This window comes from Trematosphaeria pertusa (genome assembly GCF_010094035.1).
Source record: "Trematosphaeria pertusa strain CBS 122368 unplaced genomic scaffold BU26scaffold_9, whole genome shotgun sequence".
NCBI classification, from domain to species: domain Eukaryota; kingdom Fungi; phylum Ascomycota; class Dothideomycetes; order Pleosporales; family Trematosphaeriaceae; genus Trematosphaeria; species Trematosphaeria pertusa.
This window is the reverse complement of record NW_022987220.1, coordinates 792,757-817,884: the sequence shown is the minus strand read 5'-3', so window position 1 is coordinate 817,884 and position 25,128 is coordinate 792,757. Positions and strand designations below refer to the sequence as shown.

Below are 25,128 nucleotides of genomic sequence, written 5' to 3'. Positions count from 1 at the left end.
GCCGGATGAGACGCAGGGTGAGAGCGCGTGTCGACCCCGACGCGGAATGGGCGGTACATGCGCGGCCTTGGCAGAAGGGCGCAGAGACCGTGCAGATTTGTAGGGGAAGCAACCTGAGGAGTTAGAGCAGTGAAACCGTCGGGCTTCTTCGGCTTGCTGGGCACGGGAGGAAGCCTCCAAAGCAAGCGAGCAAGAGGCAGACAATCCTTGCCTATTGAAACTCAATGTGTGAGTTTTTTCAACGGCATCTGATGAATGCAAATAGAAACTAGTGGAAGACTGGCTCGTCGCGAAAATCACTGTCAGTAAATCACATCACGCGGTGTACAGCACGGCACGACAGTTTGGACAGACAACAATGTTTGCTCACGACAACCCATCAGCTTGCTTGGGAGAGTGTATGGAACTTTCCGGATGTGCTACGCGCGTGCTGTGCTTATGCAAGCTGATTGGGGTTCTCGAGGCAATCGACGCTTGACATATCTGGTGAACTCAACTCCATCGACCATCGACGGATTCTGCGATACCAGACGTCACGGCATCCCTTCTCAGCGCCGAAATCAAATGATCCACTAAACTATACAATGTTGGAAAAGGGATTTACTTCCCTATTCCTGCTCCTATAGCTTGACACGGGTTTCCCCGCTAAGTTTTCCCTCACCCGGCTGTCGACGGCAGCATCCCGGCTCAATTGCATAAGTCAAAAGCACGAACAATTCCCCGTTCTTCCGTCCACTGCCGCCCTCTTCTCACTACCCAATACCGTTTCTGAGCGCGCCTCAAAGAAAGAAGCACTTCGGGTGCACCGTCGAGTACTCGTTCGCTTCCCCATCCTTCCGTAATATGCAAGCTCCTCAACACTCTCTTGATACAACACGGAATATGGCGGCACCGCGCACGCCCGCCATCGAGACCACTCTCGAGTAGGGTAATGACCACGCCGATGCGAGCGAGGTGTCCTCGACAACTGATCTTAGCCATTATCGCGATGTTATGCGGGAGGCCTTCGAGCCTAAGTCCGATAGCAGCGACTACTACGAGCCTTCCACAAATGACGATAACTCCGATGTCCTGCACGACACTCCCCCCACCATGGCTTCGCCCAAGACGCAGCCGGACGTCTCGAAGCAGCGTAACGAAAAGGTCAAGCTAGCTGTTCGTGCAGAGATGACGAAATACATCGTGCGGATTCGAGACAACGTCGATAACCTTGCCGCGGCTGGCACACTCCCCTGGTCAGGAGTATACCCGCGCTGGTTCGAGCAATTTGGGATCACGCGGAATAAGTGGTATGTGCAAAAACTATACAACAAGGGCCGCGATGCATACGTCACTGAGCACGATGGGTACCCCGAAGACATTAATGAGTACTACCGGCTGAAGAACGCTGGATCTATAAAACCTTATGGATCGACCTCGCCCCTTCCAACTGCATCAAACGGTAAACAAGATGAGAGGATGGAAGGGCTATTGGATGATGGACCCATGGAGGATGAGATCGAGACCGCAAAGGTGTATCTTCGGATACGCGTAATTGGCACCAACCGAGGGGAGAAAGCATCAGTCTACATTCCCATTACCGACATCCTTCCGTACTCTGTGACGATCTCCAAGTGGCTGCTGCGACCCAGGCTCAGCTGCATGTCGTTAAAGCTTACCGAAGTTTCTAGGACCGCTATTTGTAGGTACCTACTCTGCATCTCACCGACTCCTCTTCGTTCCCTCCCGATCAGCGATGTGGGGCTGGAGGATGGGAATGACCAAGTCGTCATCACCCTGCTTCAGTGGTCCTTCAACGACCTGGTTGACGTCCTCGATGTTGCCTTCAAGCTTGGACTACACCACATCTGGGACATAGTACTTGATCAGTGGCGTGCTCAAGTATACCGCAGCGGGTTGCACATTGTGGCAGTCCATCCCAAAGGCAACCACGGAGAAGCAATTCCTGCCCTCGACACCCTCAACAGCCCGCCATCAGAACCGGGCGTTCTCGTCATCTCACCTGACAGCATGGTGCGTGCGTGGAAGAAGTTGTCAAAACACGAAGCTTTCCGAACCTTCTGGCTTGACTTACTCACGTGGAAGCGTGATGAGGGGTTTCGTATGCTGGAGAACACATTCAAATACGAGTGCGACTTGTACAAGGAGCTCTAACGTAAGATGGGCCACCCGACCCACGCCGCAACCGACTTCATGGACGAGGATGACTTCTGTCACGAATATCACGTGCATGATCCGAATGAAGAGTGGTATCGCACTGCCATCCCTGACCCGGAGCTCAACGAGGAGTATGTTGTGGTGTTGAAGCAGATGCTTCTACGCGATAGGCGTAGCAGGCACACCCCAGTTCTCCGCCGCCGGGATATTCGGAATAGCGATACCTCAAGTGAGGTTCCGTTCACGGTGTCCGCAAGGTTGGATTCGGATAATAGGGAGACCGAAGATGATGTGACAATGGAAGACTTAGCGGGAGAAGTGGCGGAGCTGCTTGAGGAGTAAGGCAGGGGCGTGGAATTGTCTTACCAAATGTAGTAGGGTTACGAATGCGCACGTATCTCTACGGGCATCAAGGCTACTATCTTCTAGATATAGCCGAGGTTATTCAGGAGCATTAGTGGGAAGAGTCTTGACCCTTACGTGTACGCCTGTTCAGATCTAGTTGGAATCGTCAATAAAACCAATTTCGCCAAGTCTCTCAAAACGTCCGGGTCAGTCATCTCACGGCTCTTGTGGAGCAACGCCGCCCCAGCGAGAGAAACACTCACTGATGATGCCGTTGAATTCTTCAACTAAAGCACACATCCCTGGGATCCCAAGAGTGAAAGCTCGGAAAATTCTTGCAACGCGAGACCAACAAGCCCCAACTGACACAATAGTTCCTCCTCGTCGCACCTTCCTGAACCCCCAACCCTCTTCCAAGCACTCCCCATCGAAAGCAAACACCATCCGCACTCCCTGCACAAAGCTCTACCAGTCCCGCAAACAACGCACCTCGCGCGCCACCTCCCCACCGCACAACCGCACCATGCCAAGGCGCAAAGCTACCTCTCCCGACCCCGTCCCCCCCAACCCGTCCGACTACCCCTGCACCTTCGACCCCGACCTCGGCGTCTCTGAGCGCTACCAAAGCCTCATACAATGGCTCGACGAGTACGGGCTAGAAACCAAAGTCGCCAAGCAGCTATGGATCGCATCGGGCTACCTCATGCCCGGAAAATCGACTATCTCCATACAAGGCCTGCACAACAACTACACCAACCACCGGCCGAAGTACTACAAAGCGAAGGGCGTGCCGGTGCCGGTTGTGGATAGGCTGAGGAAACCGGGGGAGCGGAGGATCTTGGGTGCGCGGGATGTAAAGAATCCGTAAGTTTAAGCTCCTAATTCACACTTTGGGGAAGTTAGAGCAGTGCCGCTAACAGAGAGTACTTACAGCGTGTCCAATGAAGACATCGAGCTCTTCTGGGCTAATCGTCGCGCGGAGCATGTCATCGCATGGTATTTCCGCGACGAGAATTCAATGCCTAATTCCGACAGCAACCCGCCGCTTCTCAGCAAATCCGCAGCGTACGAACACTCGCGGGCTCTTCGCTCTATTCTTGAGAATGACCCCAATGAGCATGCTATAGTCGTTCCAAAGGAGGTGTCACGCAAGACCTTGGGCCGCTTTATCCAATGCATCTCGCCCGAACTTCGCGCCTTCCCACCAACGCACGATCTCGAAACGAAGACGAAGCTCTCCGACAAAGTGATCACAGCGCCGATCCAATGGACACACAAAGCCCTTTCCGAGTTATACCATCTATCGCGCAATCTAGGCGCAGACGACGTATGCGACATGCTAACGGACTATTGTTGGGCGCAACTGAAAGCCGGCGACTTCGTCACAGACGCTACGCTCTTCAATAAGCTCGCCGAAGATAATGACTGGCCGGCGTTGAATTTCTGGCTGGATGTCATGATCGCCTGCGACACGCTTGACTTGAAGAAACAGTTCAAAAAGAGAATATGGAATGAATCCATGAAGACCGCTCTGCACTCCAGGCTCTCAGAGCAGGGCTCCCGCTCTGCACTCTGGTGCGATGAGCAATCGCGCTTCTGCGAGGAGTATCACCACCATGCTCCTGAAGAGGGGGAGCTGTGCTACATAGAGAAGGTGAGCAGGCAGAAGGAAGATTTTTATGATCGTGCGGCTATGGCCAAGTTGGCGGATAAGTTGCGATTGTCTGACTTTATCCGTAACATGCAGACGAAGCTGATGATTGCGCGATGGACAGCGGATAAGCAGGGGGAGGTGGATGCGAAGGAAAAGCTGCAGAAGGCCGAGGAGATCCTGAGAAAGGCTGCGAAGATTGAACAGAGGAAGGCAGCTCTTAGGCAGGGCGGAACGTCAATCTCGCGTATTTCGACTGCAGTATGTTCAGAAAACGCACCGTCTTCCTCATTGGGCACAAATACGCCTGTTATGGAAGTGCGCTAAGATAACAAAGAACGTTCCAGGGAAGCCTTTGTTGGACACGCAAGAGGTGCTGATGGTGGATAGCAGCGAGGATGAGGCTATGGATGGCGTGCTCAGCGACTGAAGCTAACAGTGAGTCAGAAAGGGGAGGATTGTACCGGAACGCAGGAAGGACGTCCATCTAGTTCGGTGCGTTTTCTACAAGGAGGTGGCCACCGATATTGCAGACATGGTGCGCATTGTAGTAGGTGCGAGTGTCCGGGCATTTTTTGGGATTGGACGTGCGGGTTTGACAAACCTTGAGTGGCCCTCATCTTCAAGTCAATAGCCGGATTTGATTATGCGGATACGAGTACATTATATCGAGAACCGAATATTCTCATGTGCAGAGAGAATAACCTTGTGCCTAAGCGCAAATGTGAGTAGCAGTGACACAAAACAGGGTACAAGAGACCAAAGCGTAACACAGCTCACAATCATCTCTGCCATTTCCTCCCCGCCGATTCCGGCTCTCCAACCTCGAGTGCATCTACTGCCGGATGCCATAAAAGATTTGCTTCGGTCCAATCATAACTGTGATATTCAGCTTCTTCTCCTCAGCCGCCAGATCAGCGCCATGCTGACACAATAACCGAACAATAGCATCATGTCGGTTGGAGAGAGCGAACCACAGCGGCGTCCCTCTCCCGTCCCCAACATCATCTATATCGCACCCGCTCTCGACCAACGTCTTCGCAATGTCGGCATGACCCTTAGCGGCGGCGATGTGTATCGATTTCAGGCCTGCCTTGTCGCACCCATTCACGTCCGCTCCCATCCTCAGCAGCAGCTTGACGATGCCGTGATGGCCCCACTGCGTCGCGACCGGTAACATGGGGTACGTCAATGGCGGTAGAGGGTCGTTGACCTTTACTGTTCCGTACCGCAACATCATCCAGATAACAACCTCCTTGCCGTTGACAATGGCCCAGGTCAGCATGCTGGCGTCGTCGAGTTTGATGGCTCTCCCGTTCATGCCGTTCTCTAACAGCGCGTCGAACAGAGGCTCCAGCGACTTTATGTTCTGCATCAGCTGCTCTAAAAGCCCGCTGTCGTCGAGATATACGGCGAGCGATAACATCGTCCCGCCGGATGCATGCTTGGAGGTGGGATCGGCACCGTACTGGATGAGAAGGGGAACTAGGGCGCGCTGCTCTCGTATAGCACTTAGCAGCGGCGTGACAGCATCATCGCTCTGCACGTTCGGGTTCGCGCCGTGGCGGAGTAGAATTTCCGATAATTCCTTATTTCCCTGAAGGACAGTATACTGCAAGGGAGTGAATCCCTGATCGTCGCGAGCCTCCGTGTTCGCTGGCTTCGGCCACGTAAGCAGCTGCTCCATGATAGCTTTCTCTTCTCCCATGACAGCCATGTGGAGAGTCGAAAGGTTCCGCACCGACATGGCTGCGTTGATATCCGCACCTCTTTGGAGCAGCAATTTGAGAGTCTCAACGTGGCCGTGGTTGGCTGCCTGGTGCAAGGCCGTTCCACCCTGTCCGTTTCTCGCTTCCATGTCTACGCCTTGGTCTAGGAGGTAGGCAGCAATGCCGTTGAATCCGCGCATCGCCGCAAATTGTAGCAAAGTCACGCCGGTTGACTCCTTTGGCTTGTGCAAGTTCGCGCCGAGCTCGGCAAACTTTTGCACCACGGGAACATAGTCCTTGTTGACCGCGCGGATCAGTGCGGTGTCATTCCAGTCATCAAGGGCATCCACATCAACGCCTCGCCGGACGAAGAGCTCCACAAGTTCTGGTTTTCGACTCTCGGCCGCAGCATGAAGCATGGTGGCTCCGCTCAAGGTCCGCCTCCTAGCATCAGCACCGCTGGCGAGGAGGAGGTTGACGATGTCGGAGTAGCCTCGAAACGTGGCCACATACAACGGTGTAGCACCCAAATCCGTGCAGGCGTCGACGTGTGCTTTGTGAGAAAGGAGAAGCTTAACGAGCGGTAGGCTGTTGTTATCGGTGGCTATGTAGAGAGCCGTCTTTTTGGTGGCATCCTGGATCTCGCGACTTGCTTCCGAATTCTGCTCCATGAAAATGGTCATGAGGTCGAATAGACCTCCGCCACGGTCGGTTCTGAAGCTCTTGTCGGTCGTGGCATCGACCTTAGCTCCGTTTTCTAGTAGCATCTTCGCCGTTGCCTCATTCCGGTTAATGACCGCTTCGTGCAGCGGCGTCGTACCCACGTTCGTTTTTGCGTTCACGTTAGCGCCGTACTCAAGTAGGAGCTCCACCAGAGAGATAGAGCCGCTTCTGGCGGCACAATGCAAAGCTGTCGAGCCGTCATCCATCCAAGCATTGGAATCCGCTCCATGATCCAACAGCACGCGCACAACGGCTTCGTCGCCGTTTCGCGCGGCTCGGGTCAAGCAGGTTCCACCTTCCTCAATCCAAGTGTCAGGCCTAGCGCCTGCTTGCAATAACAAGAGAACCACGTCCACGAAGCCTTTCTCGACGGCCACTTCCAAGGGCCCGGGGTATAGGGCCCCAGCCACGCTTTCGGCACGGGTGCGAGCGGGGTGTCCTTGCGCAATAAGTTTCGAGACAACATCGGCCAGGCCGCAAGCTGATGCGTAGTACAGAGGGCTGCCGAAATCGTCCTGGTGGTCGTGGTAAAAGAAGGAACTGAGATCCTCTCCATCTGATTTGGTCGAGCTGCTGACATCGGGCCTGGAGATCCTAAGCCAGTTGTGAAAGCATGAGCCGCTCGCTGGGTTGAATAAACGAAGCGCAAGGGGGCAGATCCGTTCCCGAAGCTCTGAATTTGCCGGGCTCTGTGTCACTTGTCTGGCGTGCACATGCCAATATCGCGCTGCGTATTCAAGAAGGGGGAACTTCTTCTTGTCCTCAATGGTGGATTTCTCTGGCCCATTGAATCTCAACAGATATTGGATACAAGTAGATGCAATAGTCGCGTGAATATGATAAGGCCACATGCTATAGGAAGCCGAACTGCTTTTAGTAATGTGGTCCGAAGTGAGATAGTCCTTGAGAGAGGCATGAATGAGGCTAACTTCATTACTTCCATCCGATACTGTAATCAACCCGGAAATCAGCAGGGCATCATAGGATGGAGGATTCCGAAGTGCCACTGCGCGTGTTACACGCGGTTGCGACATGACCTCCGCAAGTTCTTCAAGGCGAATGGGCCGGACGGAGAAGGCGATCCATTGAAGTGCAAGGTGGATAGGCCTAGTATGATCACCGCCGATGTTGGAAAGAAGCTGATCATAGGTCGAATCCGACAACCCATGGGGTGGGCCAGGGGAAGGTATTCGTTCGTGTTTGTTGCCTAATTTCTGGTCAGCATCGACTGCTAGCTGGGGACGGGTGAGTACTGTCTCGGCCCACATCCAAATCTTGCAGGCGATGGGATACACTATCAATGTCTCCCTGAATCCTGTTGTTGTTGCGCTGCATCGTAGCTGGTGGTGCGGCTTTAGGATCCGCCTTTACGGGCAGCGGCTCCACCCACTGACGGGGCGGGGGCTGGGGCGATTCGGTTTGGGTAGACGCTGTGCAACCCATCGATAAGGAGCTAGAAGTTGTGAGTACTGCACATAGATGCTACGCGGACGGACAGATAATTTTGAGGTCGAGCCTTGCTCGCCTTTGCCCTAGCAGCCTCAGGGCTCAGCCAGTACCTTGGCAGATTGGGGCTGGACCCGTAAGGTTATGGCGACTGCTAAGGCTGCATTCCTTCGCTTATCATGACCTTTTCGGTTAAGTAGGGGCCGCTATACCGCGCTATCCATCGGTGTGTACGCGCTTCAAACTTAGCCTCATAAGTAGGCAAAAGAAAAACGATGTGCTAGTAGATTTTTCCTTAGGTTGGCCCGCTTAGCCTTGCCGTACTTTGTGTACGCTCTAGGTCCAGGTGCGTTTTTATTGGTGTAAACTCCAGAGTCGCTTTCAGCCCAGATTTCAGCTTTCAGCTGCCAAGCCGCTTGCGTTTGCTTCTCATTCCCTTATGCCGGTGGACATCGCAGGGAGAGAAGACAACAGTTCTTCAAGAATCATCCGGTCATGTACAGAAGGAGAGAGTCACCGGAGACTTTGCAACGCCTCCAGGCGAGGGTGAACGCATACCTAGAGGTGCTGGTCCTTGGGCGCAACGACACAATTGAACTCCCGCCCTTGGACTACGGAGTTCTCGACCTCCCCACACGCGACGTTCTTCCTGGTGAAGATCTCTGCGTTGTATGCAAAAGGCTCGATTTGAGTACCATCCGAGGCGAAAGCGACGACGAGGTCGAATTCCTCCTGGGCCACGTCGAAGATATTGTCCAAACGGAACGCTGTGCGCTGTGTCGACTGGTCAAACAATCCCTGCTGCTGAACTGGACGAAGCTCCCGCTGTATGCAAAAGACGGGAGCCGCATCCGCTGTCACCTGTTCATCCCCGGTCCGCACCATGGACGAGGCCGCAGGGAGATTGTCGTTCTCCCACTGGTACCGGATAGCGGGGATCGAGACGGGGCTTTAGCTCTGGATAGTCGACCGACGCTGAAGCTGCTGCATGACGACCTCACGCTCGTCAAGCCCGATATGAGTGGAAAAATATCCGACGTTGCTCGCAAGATCCCCCTACAGTGCGACCTGAATTTCTTTGCCGAGAGTTACAGGACTTGCAGACAAAAGCACGGACTGCGATGCGAATGGTTCAAGTTCCTGCCTCTACCTTCGTCAGCTAAGGAGAGCGGGGAGTCGCTCAAGGCTATGTCATTTGCGCAGGACTTGCGTGTCATTGATATCGAGAAGCAAAGCGTCATCAGGGCGCCATTCCAATGCCAGTTTGTTGCACTGAGCTACGTGTGGGGGAAGATCGAGTTTCTGCGCCTGACCAAGGACAACCGAGCCGAACTAGAGCAGGACGGGGCACTTCGCAAGTACAAGCCACCGGCCACCGTGAGAGACGCAATGGACCTTGTGCGGGCTTTAGGAGAGCGCTACATCTGGGTTGATGCACTTTGCATCGTCCAGGATGACAATGATGATAAGAAAGTCCAGATCCAGCAGATGGACATCATATACAGTGCCGCAGTTTTGACCATTGTTGCAGCCGGGGGAATGGATGCACACGCACCTCTCCCAGGTTTGCTTCCTGCGACTCGGAGTCCGCACCAACCCATTGAATCCATCAACGGGCTGCGCTTCGCTGCTACAGGACCTGGCCTTGCGGAGACAATGAGTCGACTCTGCTGGAACACGCGCGGCTGGACATTCCAGGAGTTGGCTTTATCAAAGCGCGCTCTATGCTTCATGCCAGATCAGGTGTATTATATGTGTCGGACCGGCATCTGCAGCGAAGACAGCATCCCGGAAGCCTTGCAATCGTCACAAACTTTTCCGGGCCGCTCGCTTGATGTGTTCGGGCTGAATGCAGATCGTGGAGTGTGGCACTGCTACACAAGCATGGTCAATCAGTTTACAAGCAGAGAGTTTACATACGAGTCCGATGTCATCGACGCGCTAGATGGTCTCTTCAGCAGCCTGAGGACGGTCGAAGATGAGGCTTTCATATGTGGCCTGCCGGAGACGTTTCTGGATGCAGCTCTTTTGTGGCAACTGAGTGCGCCACTCCGGCGTAGAAAGCCCCTTCCAAGCGGAGAAGATATTCCATCGTGGTCTTGGGCCGGTTGGGTCGGTAAAACAGGCTACTCGTGGTATATCAACCCAGATGATATTCATGCGGAGATCACGGGTTGGGCGATCACCACATCGACCGATACTTACAGCCTGTACGTGGATCCGAATTATAACAGCAGAAGCGACTACGAAAGTGTCGAACGTAGCCGCTGGCGGGGGCTCCGAGACGGAAGACTCCCTTCGGCGGGCTTCGAGGCAACTTCGCCACCGTGGAAACCGTCGCCATGGCGTTCAGAGTCTCCAGTCGAAGTCAGAGCCAAGAGAGCCGTGCAACAAAAGCATGCCAGTTGGCAAGGAGACCACTCACTCTCGTACAAATATTCGTCTGATGCGCACGGACTCCCTCGGATCCTGAGCGGGACGCTGTGCTTCAAGACTCGTATGGCATCCTTCATCATCGGGTGCGACCGCGGCAAGTGGTTCGTAAATGAGATGCGTCCCGGACAGCGTACGTTAGAGCCGCTACTTCTCTTATATCGCGAGGGCAGGAAGCCGGCCATCTGGGTCGGAACCTTGCTAGTAGAAACCGAGGAGGCGAAGACGATGGACCAACTCTCCATCGGCCAATTCATCATCCTTTCGAGCACGTCAACCTGCCTCAGCCCAATCAAGTACGAGTATGGCGTCCGACTCCCCGCAAACGGCACCATCTACGACGAGACGCGGTTCGGCCCACTTCGAGAAACGTCCGAGGAGCCGCCGACCCTCTATAACGTCATGTGGATCAATTGGCGTCCGAGCGGCTCGACTAGGCGTGGCATTGGCCAGGTACATAGGGACGGATGGGAATTGGCGGATTCTCTCGAGAGGACCATCAAGTTGAAGTAGGGAATGAGCGGAGGGGCCGTGGCTACGGATGAAGAGGCGTTGTGCTCGGCACATCCCACGACGACGAATTGACTGCGAATATGATGGTAAAGCGCAGCTTCAGGGTGCGGCCAGGATTGCCATTGTGATGATGCCATTGTGATGAATTGACTCCTCCATGGGACGGTGGATGCCGTGCTCTCCGATTGCGGTGCTGTAGGAGACGAGGTGCGTGACGGCCCTATTCGTATGATATCGAGAGACAAGAGCGAATGCGATTTGCGACGACAGTTTGATGGAAGACGGAAAGGGAGGGAGGGAGGAAGAAGGGTGTGGCGCGGAGCGTTGAAAGCGCACAGGCCGACGAGTGGATGACGCGTGATTGGCCAATTCAGGAAAGGGCGGTATTTCATCCGCTTTCCAACTTCGCAACTCTCCCTTTAACAACCGCCATGTTCCATCTCGAGAACCACGTCTGACGAACACAACTCTCCGCGAACTTGACTCGTATCAATGCAGGCATGCTCGGCGCCCTTGGCGGACATCAGGGTGCTCGAACCTCAAGGTCACCACCATCAGCCTTTGCGCGAGACATTACGACCCTATGTACGGCAGCGCATGAATAACGACTGACAATGCGAGCACTACAGCACATAGTACTGCTCCTCTTAGTGCGCGTTGTCACTCTGGTCCACAGCGCTGGCATAACCCCTAACCATGTGCCTGACCCACTGGCTTTCGAGCCTACACTCGTCAACGTGGACGATCCAGGTACCTACCGTGACGTCCGTTAGCCCATTGCTCCTGCTGACTGCAAAGCCCAAAAATTTCTCCATATGGGGGCGATGCCGCCTGCTGAGCAGCAATCGTCGCCCCGTCATCGGCAAGAGAAGGCTCACTTGATGAAACGAATGGACCGCAAACACGGAAAATGGGGTCCGACACATCCACGATATCGACTCCTTGAGGCCCTTTTCGGATTCTCCAAGTACCGCGAACGCAACTTGGCCGAGCTCAACCGCTGGAGAAGTCTCTACAAGAATGTCTCCAAAAAACAAAAGCAGGTAAGGCTCACGGATTCAGTGATTTCCGCCACGCTTACGGTGGCTTGGGCAGACGTTAGAGAAGGTGGTTGGATACGCGAAGAAGCTGAATGACATCGAGGAGCTCATCTATCGGAACGAGGCTTTGTGTAAGAGCATCGTTGCTCATGCGATGGATTTCTACGGCATAGAGCAGAGCGAGCTGGACGATCATACGAAAGAAGCAGAGAAGACAAATCGCCAGGCCGACAAGATCAGCGTCAGCCAGACCTTGAAGCACTTCGTTCGCGACTGGGCGGACGAGGGAATGAAGGAGCGGGAGGACGCCTTTCCATGCGTCCTGAGCATGCTGAAGGGGCTTGGTCTCGATTCCGCAGGAAACGGCCGCCCAGTAAAGGTCCTCCTTCCCGGCTCCGGCCTAGGACGCTTGGGGCATGAAGTGGCTGAGCTAGGTCAGTCCTCAATTACATCCCCGCGGTGCGACCTAATCAGTGCTCACATATTCTCAGGATACGAAGTCACTGTCAACGAATGGTCCATGTACATGAACGTTGCATACAGATATCTCGAAGCGCATACAGATCCGCACTCCATCTCCATGTATCCGTTCATCGACGGCATGTCGCATCACGCCAGTACCAGCGATATGATGCGCGAGGTGACTTCGCCGAATGTGCGGCCCAACCCTTCTGTACTTCTAGTTGAGGGAGACTTCGTGTCAGCATTTTCGGGCAAAGACGTGGAGTTCGACATTATTATCACCCATTTCTTCATCGACACGGCCCGGAACTTGATGTTCTATTTCGACACCATCCAGCGTCTGCTCAAGCCGGGTGGACATTGGATCAATTTCGGGCCCCTTCTCTACGGCTCTGGACCTTTCGTGCAGTTGAGTCTAGACGAGATCGTTATGGTCGTAGAAGACATGGGCTTTCAATTCGAAGACATCGACGATTCGTGTGGAGATTTGACGTTCTCGGAGAAGAAGGTTCGAGGGAAGGAGGCAGAGTACGGGTTCAATGGGAAAGCGCTGACGAAAAACGCGTATGAGGCTCAAGCATGGATGGCGCGCAAGATATAATGTTGCTGGCTATAGTCACTAGTATACTTAACCTTGGGTTGTATATAGCTATTTCCTCTACAATCTTCAGTACAACCTAGATATATTATCTACTACTAGTTATATGTTGCCGGATATGGTTACTGCACCACCTGACTTGGGTCATATATATAGCCACATTTCTCGTATTCTCAATCAATCAACTCATGTCTCAGTACTTGCCACTTCCCCTGAAATTATATGAAAGCAAAGGAACTTAAATAATGGTCCACTTGTAATAGCAGCTTACCTAGAGCGATTCTTTCGTCGAGTATACATCGCAAGAGAGATATCCGTAGCCACCGATGCGCGCACGCACTGAGTCACGTAAACATTTAACTATCATGGGAACAAAAACGGAACTAGTTCGACTGCGGAGTGAATGACATATTTCATAGAGTAAACTAGATCCAAGTCATAACCATATAAAGACCGACTGAATAGCAATACCCTTCTTTTCGACTCAAGGTGTTGGTTTCATTCCACGGAAAGTCATTGCTCTTCTGACGCTTGTCAGTAAGTGGTGAGCGGAACTCCCAGGGGCGTCTGATCTACACTCACCATTTAATGTCCTCCAAGCCTATTCTCGGAGATATCATCATCGTACCCACGCGTGATGATACAAACGCCCTTGGTCGGGGTGGCGATCCTTTCTCCCTCACAGAACTTCTTCCAAGGCTGGACTTTCGCGGATTGAGTCTTCGTTTCGCTAGGATGGCCTGCCTTCGACAGGGACTCGGCCCATGTCGTGAATGGTGACGCGACTGCTGGAGGCATCGTGGTAGGTTCTTTGCAAGGTTAGTCCTGCATTCAAACTTGTTCCGCGTTTGATTCGCCAAGGGGTCTAACACTGTGAAAGGTTCTCCGGAAAATGAAAATTGATCGAGTTGGGACATGGAAGATGTGGCCCAAGGAGACATTAATAAGTAACCTGCGGGCTAATCCCGCCGTAGTAGCGAAAGGAACTCATGTGCCACTGACCATTGCTTTTAGCGCGGAGCGGTAGATGTTGTTTTGCAATTCTATAGGATGACGAAACAGTGGTGTCGTCTGCGTTGAAACGCCGCAAAGGTCACAAAGGCTGCAGTATGCGTGATGAGCGCTTATCTTCGGTTGTGCCCGTCCCAAGCTGCATGGAAGTGGGGGTCCAGTTACACAGTCATGTCAGCGTGACTATCAGGCAAAGCCAATGACCGACCATGGCATTGAGCCTATCTCTACCTGACGGCGCGGGCCTGGGTACCCCCGAACTCAGAGACTTACCAGATGGATCATATAAACACATTCGGATCCACGAACATGCGCCAAGTGCATACACGGCTCGCTCGGGTAACCGAACCAGCATGAAAGGGTTCCGAACGGCAAAGGGCAGCTCCGCAGCGTGGATAGAAACATTGATGGCATATGCACATGGGAAAGAAGAAAGCTTAAAGCATGAATGGAAACGAATCGCATTAAACACCCCGCATTTGAAAGTACCTAGAGAGCGGAGTGGACACATATGCCCACAGTAAGCGATGAAATGGGGAAAAACAAAGTAGCCTTCGAGATATCCCTCTCAGATCCCCTCTTGCGCCGTGACGGGCTGCCTAGTCCAGCTCTTTGGGAGTAATCACGATCGATCTAGTCTCTACACTCATGCGAGGAGGTGCGTTCGCATCCGCTGCCTGGTTCCGAAAAGATACGTGAGCGCAGGCTGGGAGCGTTTAGGCCATCGATTTTGTAGAACATAGACTGGCAGGACTTACATCGTGTTCCTTCGCCAGCTTCAGAATCCCACGACAGGAATAGGAGGGGTTCATCAGGGGTCTGGCCGTCCAACCAGTGCCACTTTTGGCCTTTATGATATTGGAGAAGGTAATTCTCACCCAGTCGACCGCCTAGGACTCTGTCGCAAGGCAAAAGTTTCTCCGGATCCACTGATCGAACATCGCATACAGCCAGTGGATGGTCCTGGATGATTGGTACCATTGGCCGCCACGTGCTATATTGGTTAGTTCCGAGCGTATGAATGGGTGATAGCCCAACGCACTTGATCAGTCTGACTCTGTACTTATCGTTTAAGTACTTGAGCTTGTCGGCGGCCGGCATGTAGGCTTCAATCATTCTCAAGCCTCCATCAAAAGAGTAGTCTGTAGTTCAGTGAGCCCATACGCGTTTGGACGCCGATATACCCACCGCAGTGCGCCATTACGGCCGGACCATCTGGCTGGCGGGGGTCATTTGCGTCATACTCTTCTCCCTTCTTGTATGTAATGGCATGGCGTTTCTGAAGAAGCTTAGCAGTCGCTGCCCATGGAAGGCGCTGCTCGGTACCCTGAGATCCCAAGTGATAACACGTTCGGCTCCCAAATGATTCTCCAAAACCGCAGTGATTTCCTTCGTATACCCTTTGCACTGCCAGACTTCGTCGAGTCGCTTGTACTTCGTCTTGTGGCGGATGAATTCGAACCCTTGAATATCCAGGGAAGGCAGCATGTCCATGCCCCTGATGTTTCTAAGCTCGATTTTGTCGTGGATTTCCATCTCAACATTGCTTTTCAGAGATTCTTCAACGTCCGGCTCGTCCGCCGATAGTACCACTCGAAATGGCTTTTCATGGCCATAAAGAGGTATGTCGGCTAGGAAGCTAAGTGAGGCTTCAATGTCGGGCATATTCGGTGTGTTTGACTGAGAGTCAGCGTCGACGTCTTGGTATTATGGAGCTTGAAGATATACTCGAGGTCTGGCATGGAATAGACGAAGCAGCTATCCAGGCTCTTTCTCAATGATTGGTTAACCTTTGGATTTGAAATTAAGCCGAGTGTGGACGGATATGGCCGCTGGCATGCATGAAGGTTGTCGTGAGCGCGTCAGGCTGTGGCTTCATGTAACGGTGCCACATGCTACCCCGCACTTGCGGCATTTTTTTTATTGGGCAAGTCAAATGTCCATGTCACATTGTTCGTAAAACGTATCATTCTTATCGCGACTTCGGGACCGGCGCGGGGACATCGGTTTCGAAGAGCAAACCTTCGGTTCCGAACCTGCATTTTGCTTGTATTTCATGGTGTTAGTTTCCGAGCTCCTCGCCCTTTGCCTTAGTATTACTTACTGAGCCACAGCTATGGCTAACTCACAGCTGGACTGGACGGACTTAGAGCACGATAGGTATATTTCGACGAGGTTTCTATTCTCATTGCTGACATAATCACCAGTGGTATTGATCAGGCATTGATGCGGAGATGGCACGAAGCCCTTGAGAGATGCAAAGCAAAACTGGAAGACGAGGATCGCAAGATTGCGGAAAGTTTCCGAACTCCTGATGCCATTCTGCGGGATTTGGAACATGTTCAGCGCCAACAGCAGAACGATAACTGGATGGCTCACCTCGGGTTTCAGCTTTCTCCCTTTTTGAAGTCTTTACAGGCTTTCACTACTTGCTTCGTCATTTCTATGCTGCCACATTCTGTTGAAACATCCTTCGCCTGGGGTGTTTTCTCAGTAGTTCTCCGAGTGAGTGGAAATCCCGGACTTGCCAACATATCGTTAACGGGGACCAGTTGGTGTACATGACAGAGCAGAGAGCACGGAAAGTCTCGGAAATACTGAATTCACTTCGTAAGGTTTTGCTGAAAGTCAACCGGTTCGCTGGAGGACAACTCGCAAAGGAGGAAGAGGTCAAAGAGGCGCTGGTTGAGATTTACGTCAGACTGCTAGAATTCTGGGTAAGACTGGGGAAGGAGCTCCGAAAGGACCCGAATGGTAAAGTGGACGAATCGCCATCAACCGTGTCAAAGCTGAGAGAAAAGGAAAATTGCCGCATTCGACACTAAAAGATATCACCGGCGCATTGACTCAAACCTTGGTCGACATCGAAGCGAGTTACGATGCAATGCGGGAACTGGCAGAGTACTACCAGTCTTTCAAGATCGACCAGCTACAGCACGCCCTCGACGATGGCTGCGTCACATTCCCCGTGTTTCTGCTTCCTATACCGGAGAACCCGCAGTTTTTCGGCCGCGAGGCTGAGTTGAAACGGATGCATGAGCACCTTGATCCCAAAACGAGAGGCTCTCGTCTGCGATGTTTCACAATATATGGCATGGGAGGGGTCGGGAAAACCCAGATTGCTGCTGCGTATGCATACCGATACGGCCATTCCGACGACAACAATGCTTATAAGGCTGTTTTGTGGATTGCAAGCGAGAACGACGCCTCTATGCGGAAGAGCTTCATCGACATTGCGTTGGCACTTCAGCTTCCTGGAATATCAGTGGCGAGCAGTCCCGAGCTGGTCATTCGCACGGTACAAGACTGGCTGAAGAAAATAGGTATGACAAGCCACGCTGTCTGATTGCAACGTTGCTGATTCCACAAGACGAGGCTTGGCTATTGATATACGATAATGCCGAGAAATGGACTGATATACACCCTGGCTTTTGGCCCCTTCCAGGAACAGTCGGCTCCATCATTGTCACTAGTCGGGATTTTGCTTTGGCAAACAGCCCTGCAAGTGACGGCATAGAGTTAACGAAACTGAGCCGCCAAGAGAGTCGAGACTTCGTCGACTCATTATTGAGAGACTGGGAATCCGATTCCAAGGAAGAACAGGAGGCCCTTGATCAACTTCTAGCTCAGTTGGACGGTCTCCCTTTGGCGCTTCACCAGATCTCAAGTTTGATCTGTGCGGATGGCTCCTCAGTGAGAGACTTCCTTGAGGACTACAACGAACACGCGGATGAAGTTCATCAAGACCGAGCTGGTGGACATAGCCCTTACTATCCACACTCGATCGATACCGTTTGGTCATTGACTTGTCAGCGCATCTCGAGCTCCGAAACTCCTGAAGATAGTTTTCTTCTGGGGATCATATGCGTCCTTTCGCCGGATGGCATACCAGAAAAACTCTTCCAGCCTCCCAGAGACCTTCAGGTGCCCGGTGATGATGCCGGACTCTGTGCAAATGGTAGAAGGTAAGCGCTACGCTAACACTGGAAGTTGGTCCAAATCTGACCAGTCAGGCTGCGACAACACTTGAGGTCCCTCAGATCCACCGGAATGATTAGCCTGTCGAAGAGCTCCATTCGCATTCACCGTTTGAGTCAAGCAGCCTTCCTCAAGCACGTTCAACACGAGGCTCGAGTAACCATTTTTGAGGCTGCATCGGTATTGGTGAATGCGGCGTTCCCGAAGCAGCATCTTGGAGACCCACTCTTCGAACATTGGGGCGCATGCTCACAGTACCTGACACACGCCCAGAGCCTAGCCAGACACTGGGACACGGCACAGGCTCAAGGCTATCCAATACAGGCCTCAGAACACTTCATTCAATTGCTGTCGCATGCCTCCTGGTAAGGGTTTTTGAATTATTGCCAACAAGGCGGGAGCAGACGTTTACGTTTCCAGGTATCTACATGAGATCCAGGATTACAATAACGGCCTCAAACTCGTAGATACAGGTATACGCGCAGCTGGAGATAGCCATGAGGCTCTTGTCGCGCATCTCTTGAACACGAGGGGTGTGATGAGCATCCGCCGGTATGAGTATGAATTCGCCAAAGAGGCGCTGACGAAAGCCCTAGAGGTTCGTATAAGGATATATGGGAATGCACATCAAGAGACGGGTGACACGAGGCAGAATCTAGCCTCGCTCACAGCCGCCAGAGGCTTCTATGCCGAGGCTTACCAACTTTACAAGGACGCGGAAGCTGCAACTACGGAACACTCGTTCAATGAAAAACGTCTAGCGGCATGTCAATATGCCGCAAACTATGGAAGATGTCTCACAATGCAAGGGGAATACGAGGGAGCCCGGAAGAATCTGGTTAAGAGTCGAGACATTCTCAAGAAGGGAGCGGACAACCCGATATTTCGGCGCGCTATTGAATACTGTTTCGGAAACCTGAACTTGGCTGAAGGGAAGCTGAACGAGGCGCGAACGAATTACCTGGAATGCCTAAACGGATATGACGACCTTATCAAGGACAAGAATCGTCCACTGACGTGCGGCTGTCACATCAAACTGGCGTCCATTGCCATGGAGCATAATCATCCTGAGATTGCAATGTTGGTTTAATTTACCCAGAAGACCTCTTGCGATACACTAACAATTACAGCCGCGAGATAACAAGCGCAGTGAAGGTTGCACAGGGCTCAAATGCACAGGGCGATATTGGCCGTGTTCTGCTCTCCAAATTGGAGTACATGAAAAGATACCCCAGGCAACGGCCAAGCGGATTCGAGTCGATAGGAGAGCTTGAGCTCAAGGTACAGGCGGTCGCACATAACCTGGAGGCATCTGCATCGCTTCCACCACCCACCTCTGCAAACGAAGGTAATGCGACTTTCCACGAGCCAGGAAAGGTGTTCGAATTTTTTATTCCATGGCAAGCTAGATAAGGAATATTGATGGCATCGCAGCGGCTAAGCACACATGTTTGTATCTTTGTTATACGCCTTTATAGCGTAGGAAGCCTGTAATACCGACATGGCTGTCTGGATAAACGACAAAACCAGTCCAATAGTACCAATGATAAGAATTGCCCAGAAAGTGTACCAGTTATACGAGTTTCGCTGGTCACTGTAGATGCCTCGAAGACCCCCACGGGCGGGTCGGGACTCAATGTATTGTTGAAGGGCTAGAAGGCGGCGCCAGAGAACAGGAAAGACTGTTGATGCGTTGATGGCTCCTGGCGGCGGCTCCCACATCGTCGTCCATTTGCGAATCGAGTTTCCACAGACGGTATCAAGTAGCGGATCAGGTTCTTTCTTCGAGTTGACAGATGCTCTTGTTCGTTCCTTATGAGTATATAGCTCACGAGCCTTGCTATGAGCGGCAAAGATGACGCTATAACTCTGGACGACCTCGGTGGCTAAACGGCGGCACTGGAGCGCATTTGCATGACGATCTTCTTCACCGTCATCGCTGCCGTCTTCGTCTTCGTCGGCAACGGCGTTGGCAATGCTAGACGCTGTCAGTGGATGTGCTTACGCGTGGGCGCAGATAGACGTACATGTCTAGTATGGATCCCTCAGCGGATTGCATTCGACAGAAAGAGGGCATGCGAAACAAGAAAAGCCTTCCAGTGGGCTCAAAAGTTAAGTGCAAGCCTATCGCATTAACCCAGCATATTTGTAAGCCTCCGATTGACGTTAGAACGCCTGCGTGGAGAAAGGATGGTTGCAAGAAGCCAGAACCGCTACTTAAGCGGCTACCAGGGAGTCCGCCATCCTGGGAACGGACTTGAAGGTTGGACCACACTCGGAACCCGGCTAAAACCTCGCCGAAGGGACGTCTTGCTTGGGAGATTGGTTGATGATGGGTTTCGAAGCCAGTCGTGTTAATGTTGAAAGTAGCCGGCGGCATGTGGTCCGGAGGCATCGGATCGTAAAGCATTGTAATCCAGCCTTGGATACAGAAGACCAAGTACTCTGCGACGGGCCTGTATTGATCTCTGCATTCCTCGCGCAGAATAGACGCCTCAATGAGCTCTGCAACAACGTTGCAGATGCTCGAGCTAGGCTTCTTCCTCAATGTACCCGCAACGGCGACGACTGAAGCCACAATCTTGGCAGTTGATGATGTATACCTCGACGTCGAAGGGTGGAAGATGGGAGTGAACGCATCGCTCAAAGGCGGAGTGTACCGGGCTTGGAGATACTCGAGGTAGGCGTTCAGATCTTGCGCGTCGTCCTCGGATTGATGAGGCCTGCCAACTATGCTTTCAAACAGCTCATCCCAGACCTGGCGCGATACAATCTAGTGCCTGTTAGCTCATGGATTTTTGTTTAGGGAGCGGAGCGCTGCGACCCACCGTGCTGCGGGACATCATGTCCTTGGGTGTCCAAGGGAAGTAGCATGGTTGCAGGAAAATAAGCTAGGTTTCAAGCACTTAGGAAGCACAGATGGGCAACCTTGGACGTGAGGCGGGACGGGATAGCGCAGCAGATTTAGCGCCGACGCTAGTGCGGTGATGGCGGGATCGGACCCATGTCCGTGCATCCCGACCCCGGCGCTTATATTGGCCGGTGAACACGGGATAGACGTGGTCCCATTCATTCTTCCCCCCGAGTCGCACTGGTGACAGCAGGCTGAGCGCGAGCATGAAAGGGCGAGGGTTGCCTCCTCGATGGGCTTTTCTTCATCCCGCTCCAGCCCCCTTGCCCCATTAGTCGAAATGGCTGCCTCAGATCCCAGGCCTCGATTCAACGTCCTCACGGCTACTACCCAGGACCTCCGCCAACTTCTTGAGGAAGGAACTATAACCAGCCTAGAGATTGTTAAAACCTACCTGGACCATATTTTTAGGCATGACAAGGATGGAGCCAAATGTCGGGCTGTTCTGTATACTCCGCAGCTTTTCCAACTCTTGGCCCGGGCTGCGGAGTTGGACTCTGAGCGCTCCAGGGGAAGCATACGAGGTCCGCTCCATGGCATTCCTGTTCTCCTCAAGGATTCGATTGCTACCTCTGTTGAACTCGGAATGCCTACCTCTGCTGGGTCCCATGCTCTGCTGACCTCAAGTCCTTCCGGAAATTCGGATGTGGCTTCAGCCTTGCTTGAGTCTGGACTCATTATCCTCGGGAAGACGAATATGACCGAGCTCATAGGGCAAAAAGGGCGTGCTGGATGGTCTGCTGTAGGAGGAATGTGCCAACCAGCGTATATTCCCAGCGGTTTCAAATTGGGCGAGAAGCGGAGGGGAGAAACTACCCCTTCAGGATCCTCGACGGGCTCCGCAGTTGGAGTAGCCTGTGGATTTGCTCCAATCGCTTTGGGTACCGAGACTACGGGATCCATCGTCTCTCCTGCCGCTGCCGCTGCACTTTATGCCCTCAAGCTGACGCCGGGCTCAGTGTCACTCAAAGGCGTCCTCCACGTGACCGCCTGCTTCGACACCGTGGGCGCCATGGGAAAGACACCGAAAGACGTCGCCTTGACCTGCGATTCGTTTCGCCCTGAAGGCAAGAGTGGCCTTCTCGCCGACGCTACCGCTCATGTCAAACCAGAAGAAATTTCTGTCGGCTTCGTCGATATCGAACTGTGGCGACTACCAAAGGACTGCCAGGTGCAAGATCCAAAGTATTTTGAGCAGACGGTAAAGTTTCACGAAGCCTAGAGGGATATATTAGCTGATCTCATGCAGGCAGAGGAGTATACTGAAGCCAAAGAAAGGCTTCGCAAGCATGGGGCAAAAGTCGTAGATGTATACATCACTCCGCCGGAGAAGTACATAGTGGGTGACATCAATGTTGACGAGTTGATGGATGATATTATCGGTAAGGGTAGAGCGATATGTTAACGCGGACGGATGTTTACTTGTTCAGATCATCAGGCAAAGAACGGTATCGATCGTTATCTAAATGACCTCATATATTCGGACGTGCGATCCCTAGACGACATAGTAAGGTTCAACGATGAGCATAGCGACATTGAATTCGACAAAGGTAAGTCCTCCCGCATCGTACATGGGTATAGGAAGGCGAGGGATCCAACTGGGCGGTAACATGTGATAGACTTTTGCCCGAACCAAGACAATCTTCGCCGCTTGGTTGAACTGGCACAGCCGGATGAAGAAATGCGGGCATCACTGGAGCAATGCAAGAAGTGGGCCGCCACTGAAGGTGTTGACAAAGCAGTCCGCGAGCATGGTGTGCATGTAGTCGTCTGCTGCTCAGATAGTTTCTTTGCTGGAGTCTCAGTAGCAGCCCGTGAGTAACCTTTTCCGACGATCTCCACCATGACTAACAACCTCGACAAGGATATCCAATGGCGTCCGTACCCTTAGGCTATATCGAGAGCAGCGGCAGACCGTACGGACTGCAGGCTGTCGCACCGAAGGATCATGAGGACGCACTAGTCAAATTCATGGCATTCTGGGAGTCCATTTCTCCGCCACGACGTCTGCCTGACCTTGAGGCGTCCGCGTCGGCTCGGAGGTATCTGTGAAGCCGCGACGCCAGGTTCTTTATGTCGCGAAGCAATCCCGCATTAGCTCCCGGAAAGTTGAACCTGCAGTATGGCGTTCCATCGTGGACTTCCCCTTCAATGCACAAGGGCTGCAGACTTCCAGGGACAATAAGCGGCTCCAGAATGACCATGTGCTGATAAGCCGGCACGAGAAGGTGGAAGATGGTGTCCTTTTCATGGGCGGTGCTTGCCAGAAGTTCCGCTCGAACAGCCTCCATCCACACACACAAGTCGCCCAGATGATGCGATTTCCCACAGAAGTTTGGAGGCAAACGCTCCTTTTGTACCAGATCGTGGAAAGCGGGATACCAATCGTTGTCTGGGTGATAGACGAAAAAGCAATGCTGTACTGCATCTGCCTCGGTCTCGTCGATGCACATGCGAATGTACCAGTACACATGCTTCGCGAACCCCTGCTCTCCGGTGCTGCCTTGTACTTGCAAGCTGGTCTGCTTTGCTAGCTCATCTTCGATGCCACTGAGGTGTTGTGCGATCTTGTCGAGCGCCTGTTTCCCTTGGTATGCCTGCACAAAATGCCCGGTAATACCTGCTGCGAAAGCAGAGGTGGCGAGTCGGGCGTAATAGTTGGCTGTCGCACAGACAGATGATGCCATGATCTTCACATTGGACAGGACAGCGGTGAAATGCTCGGCTGCATCGTGAACAGCGCTGCCAGCTCTACTGATGTTCCTAATGGCGATCATTTTCGGGCGTGCGTGCCGTTATGATGTTGAACGTTGTGGGTGTTTCGGTCGTGAGGCGTGCGAGACGTGAGGCGTGCCCGGTGGCCTCCCCGCTAAGTGCGGAGACGGGGATTGTTGGCAGTACTGGACGTTCGCAGAAGGGACGGAGATGCCGGTTCAGGAGTATGTCGTAATGGAAGTGGATGCGCGCTGCGCAGTATTCTAGGGAATGAATGGGGATGCGTTTTTCGCGCCTTTGCGATCCCGCGTGGTGGACGTGGTGGGGCGGCGACTGCTGCCCCTCCAGGGGAGAGCCGGTTCACAGGAGTATGCGTGCGATTGGAATACTAGTAGGGTTCTTCACTCGGCGTTTGTGTTCTGTGGTCCCAGGGTGGGTGCCGCTCTGGTCGCAGGGCAGAGGTGTATGTGAGCTGTGGTGAATGAGCTCCCACGTTAAGAAAGAACATAGCTTTACTTCCACGCTGTATCGGCTAGATGCGGGGTACAATCCAGAGAGTACTTGGGACGCGATAAGCCGATTCTGCAATCACCTGTACACCACCATATGCAAACCTCATCTCTTTGCGGCTTCCGTCGATCCTACTCCTTGGTGAATATTGCCTGTGGAAGCCCACATGCCTAATTTCTAAGCCTTGGAATATCCATGGTCATCCGGGATGTGCAACCAGGGATGCCGTTGTGGTCACCGATGTAGGCATCTCTTCTCACGTGATATAGAAGCCTGGAAGCTGGGCGATCCTCCTCACTTGCACCCATTCACGGGAGCAAAATTGTTCGCTTATGTGGTGATCCCTCGGCGATACCGGATATTACTCGGTCACATGATTCTGACCTTCCATCGGAATCCTTGGAAATATACTCGTTTTGTCCTCAAGTTCCCACACTTCAGCTGATTTAAGTACGAGAGTCGCTCCATAGCCACAGTACAGCCACGACACAGCCCCACCCCAGCCTACTAAAGTTTGCCCCATTTCGCAGCCGATATGGGAGTTCCATCTTAGATATTAGTTCTTGCCTGTATTTAACCCTTGCTACATTGTCGCAGAGCCCAGGTTTTCATACTTTATGGATTGAATTGGCGCTCCCCAAAGAATTTCCACGAGTGTCAGCCTGGCTGTTGTTAGGCAGATGTTGCATCATGTTGTGCGAAGTCTGCCGGGGGATGTTCCAGAGTTCTTGCCCATCAAAAAGTTCCACCCATCACTTCTTCGTCCACGAACTGCGGCGAGCGGCTCTTGGAGATTGCTATATTTGCCGCGTCCTATGGTACGGGGTCTCAGATTTACCTCCAGAACATCCAAAAGAGGCCGCTGATGCTTCTGATGTGAAAGGAGCAACAAATACAAAACCTGTTTCGATATTCATCGTGCGCCA

General features: G+C 52.8%; 10 protein-coding genes across 10 annotated transcripts; 6 read left to right on the top strand and 4 right to left on the bottom strand.

The window, feature by feature from the left end:
- Positions 1-1,092: 1,092 nt before the first annotated feature.
- Positions 1,093-2,499, top strand: BU26DRAFT_597185 (uncharacterized protein; the record flags this gene model as incomplete). The annotated part of the gene is made up of 2 exons (XM_033834988.1): positions 1,093-2,013; positions 2,161-2,499. The coding sequence occupies 2 exons, from the start codon at positions 1,093-1,095 to the stop codon at positions 2,497-2,499; spliced, it is 1,260 nt and encodes a 419-aa protein (XP_033682312.1).
- A 526-nt stretch (positions 2,500-3,025) lies between these two features.
- Positions 3,026-4,480, top strand: BU26DRAFT_597184 (uncharacterized protein; the record flags this gene model as incomplete). The annotated part of the gene is made up of 2 exons (XM_033834987.1): positions 3,026-3,366; positions 3,436-4,480. The coding sequence occupies 2 exons, from the start codon at positions 3,026-3,028 to the stop codon at positions 4,478-4,480; spliced, it is 1,386 nt and encodes a 461-aa protein (XP_033682311.1).
- Positions 4,481-4,988: 508 nt separating this feature from the next.
- On the bottom strand, positions 4,989-6,791 carry BU26DRAFT_429997 (ankyrin; the record flags this gene model as incomplete). The annotated part of the gene is made up of 2 exons (XM_033823851.1): positions 4,989-5,288; positions 6,342-6,791. 2 exons carry the CDS (start codon positions 6,789-6,791, stop codon positions 4,989-4,991), a joined length of 750 nt encoding a protein of 249 aa, XP_033682310.1.
- Positions 6,792-7,453: 662 nt separating this feature from the next.
- On the bottom strand, positions 7,454-7,995 carry BU26DRAFT_459498 (uncharacterized protein; the record flags this gene model as incomplete). The annotated part of the gene is made up of 2 exons (XM_033825008.1): positions 7,839-7,995; positions 7,454-7,792 (listed from the first exon to the last, which is right to left on the bottom strand). Coding segments are annotated over exons 1-2 (420 nt in total), but the record flags the coding sequence as incomplete, so codon positions are not given.
- A 471-nt stretch (positions 7,996-8,466) lies between these two features.
- On the top strand, positions 8,467-10,977 carry BU26DRAFT_606279 (HET-domain-containing protein; the record flags this gene model as incomplete). Its single annotated transcript, XM_033835654.1, has 1 exon — positions 8,467-10,977. Exon 1 carries the CDS (start codon positions 8,527-8,529, stop codon positions 10,975-10,977), a length of 2,451 nt encoding a protein of 816 aa, XP_033682308.1. The 5' UTR covers positions 8,467-8,526.
- A 432-nt stretch (positions 10,978-11,409) lies between these two features.
- On the top strand, positions 11,410-13,272 carry BU26DRAFT_606278 (N2227-domain-containing protein). The gene is made up of 4 exons (XM_033835653.1): positions 11,410-11,727; positions 11,776-12,020; positions 12,073-12,451; positions 12,509-13,272. Exons 1-4 carry the CDS (start codon positions 11,592-11,594, stop codon positions 13,078-13,080), a joined length of 1,332 nt encoding a protein of 443 aa, XP_033682307.1. The 5' UTR covers positions 11,410-11,591; the 3' UTR covers positions 13,081-13,272.
- A 1,290-nt stretch (positions 13,273-14,562) lies between these two features.
- BU26DRAFT_606277 (uncharacterized protein) lies at positions 14,563-15,909 on the bottom strand. The gene is made up of 5 exons (XM_033835652.1): positions 15,415-15,909; positions 15,277-15,367; positions 15,131-15,230; positions 14,847-15,082; positions 14,563-14,794 (listed from the first exon to the last, which is right to left on the bottom strand). The coding sequence occupies exons 1-5, from the start codon at positions 15,751-15,753 to the stop codon at positions 14,688-14,690; spliced, it is 873 nt and encodes a 290-aa protein (XP_033682306.1). The 5' UTR covers positions 15,754-15,909; the 3' UTR covers positions 14,563-14,687.
- A 295-nt stretch (positions 15,910-16,204) lies between these two features.
- BU26DRAFT_606276 (uncharacterized protein) lies at positions 16,205-19,598 on the top strand (the record flags this gene model as incomplete). The annotated part of the gene is made up of 8 exons (XM_033835651.1): positions 16,205-16,248; positions 16,296-16,593; positions 16,641-16,842; positions 16,890-17,411; positions 17,459-18,053; positions 18,102-18,431; positions 18,487-19,146; positions 19,197-19,598. The coding sequence occupies 8 exons, from the start codon at positions 16,205-16,207 to the stop codon at positions 19,477-19,479; spliced, it is 2,934 nt and encodes a 977-aa protein (XP_033682305.1). The 3' UTR covers positions 19,480-19,598.
- Positions 19,199-20,972, bottom strand: BU26DRAFT_606275 (uncharacterized protein). Its single transcript, XM_033835650.1, has 3 exons — positions 20,895-20,972; positions 20,094-20,839; positions 19,199-20,044 (listed from the first exon to the last, which is right to left on the bottom strand). Exons 1-3 carry the CDS (start codon positions 20,910-20,912, stop codon positions 19,504-19,506), a joined length of 1,305 nt encoding a protein of 434 aa, XP_033682304.1. The 5' UTR covers positions 20,913-20,972; the 3' UTR covers positions 19,199-19,503.
- Positions 20,973-21,257: 285 nt separating this feature from the next.
- On the top strand, positions 21,258-23,029 carry BU26DRAFT_506563 (amidase signature enzyme; the record flags this gene model as incomplete). The annotated part of the gene is made up of 5 exons (XM_033826925.1): positions 21,258-22,178; positions 22,227-22,359; positions 22,408-22,527; positions 22,597-22,791; positions 22,842-23,029. 5 exons carry the CDS (start codon positions 21,258-21,260, stop codon positions 23,027-23,029), a joined length of 1,557 nt encoding a protein of 518 aa, XP_033682303.1.
- Between the last annotated feature and the right edge of the window lie 2,099 nt (positions 23,030-25,128).

Coding starts and splice junctions, on each gene's coding strand:
- BU26DRAFT_606278 (XM_033835653.1), top strand. CDS start 11,592: ATGCGAGCACTACAGCACATAGTACTGCTCCTCTTAGTGCGCGTTGTC. Junction 12,021..12,072: donor TCTCCAAAAAACAAAAGCAG/GTAAGGCTCACG, acceptor TGGCTTGGGCAG/ACGTTAGAGAAGGTGGTTGG. Junction 12,452..12,508: donor GCATGAAGTGGCTGAGCTAG/GTCAGTCCTCAA, acceptor ACATATTCTCAG/GATACGAAGTCACTGTCAAC.
- BU26DRAFT_606277 (XM_033835652.1), bottom strand. CDS start 15,753: ATGCCCGACATTGAAGCCTCACTTAGCTTCCTAGCCGACATACCTCTT. Junction 15,368..15,414: donor TTATCACTTGGGATCTCAGG/GTACCGAGCAGC, acceptor AAGCTTCTTCAG/AAACGCCATGCCATTACATA. Junction 15,231..15,276: donor GGCCGTAATGGCGCACTGCG/GTGGGTATATCG, acceptor ACTGAACTACAG/ACTACTCTTTTGATGGAGGC.
- BU26DRAFT_606275 (XM_033835650.1), bottom strand. Junction 20,045..20,093: donor GAGGGATCCATACTAGACAT/GTACGTCTATCT, acceptor GACAGCGTCTAG/CATTGCCAACGCCGTTGCCG.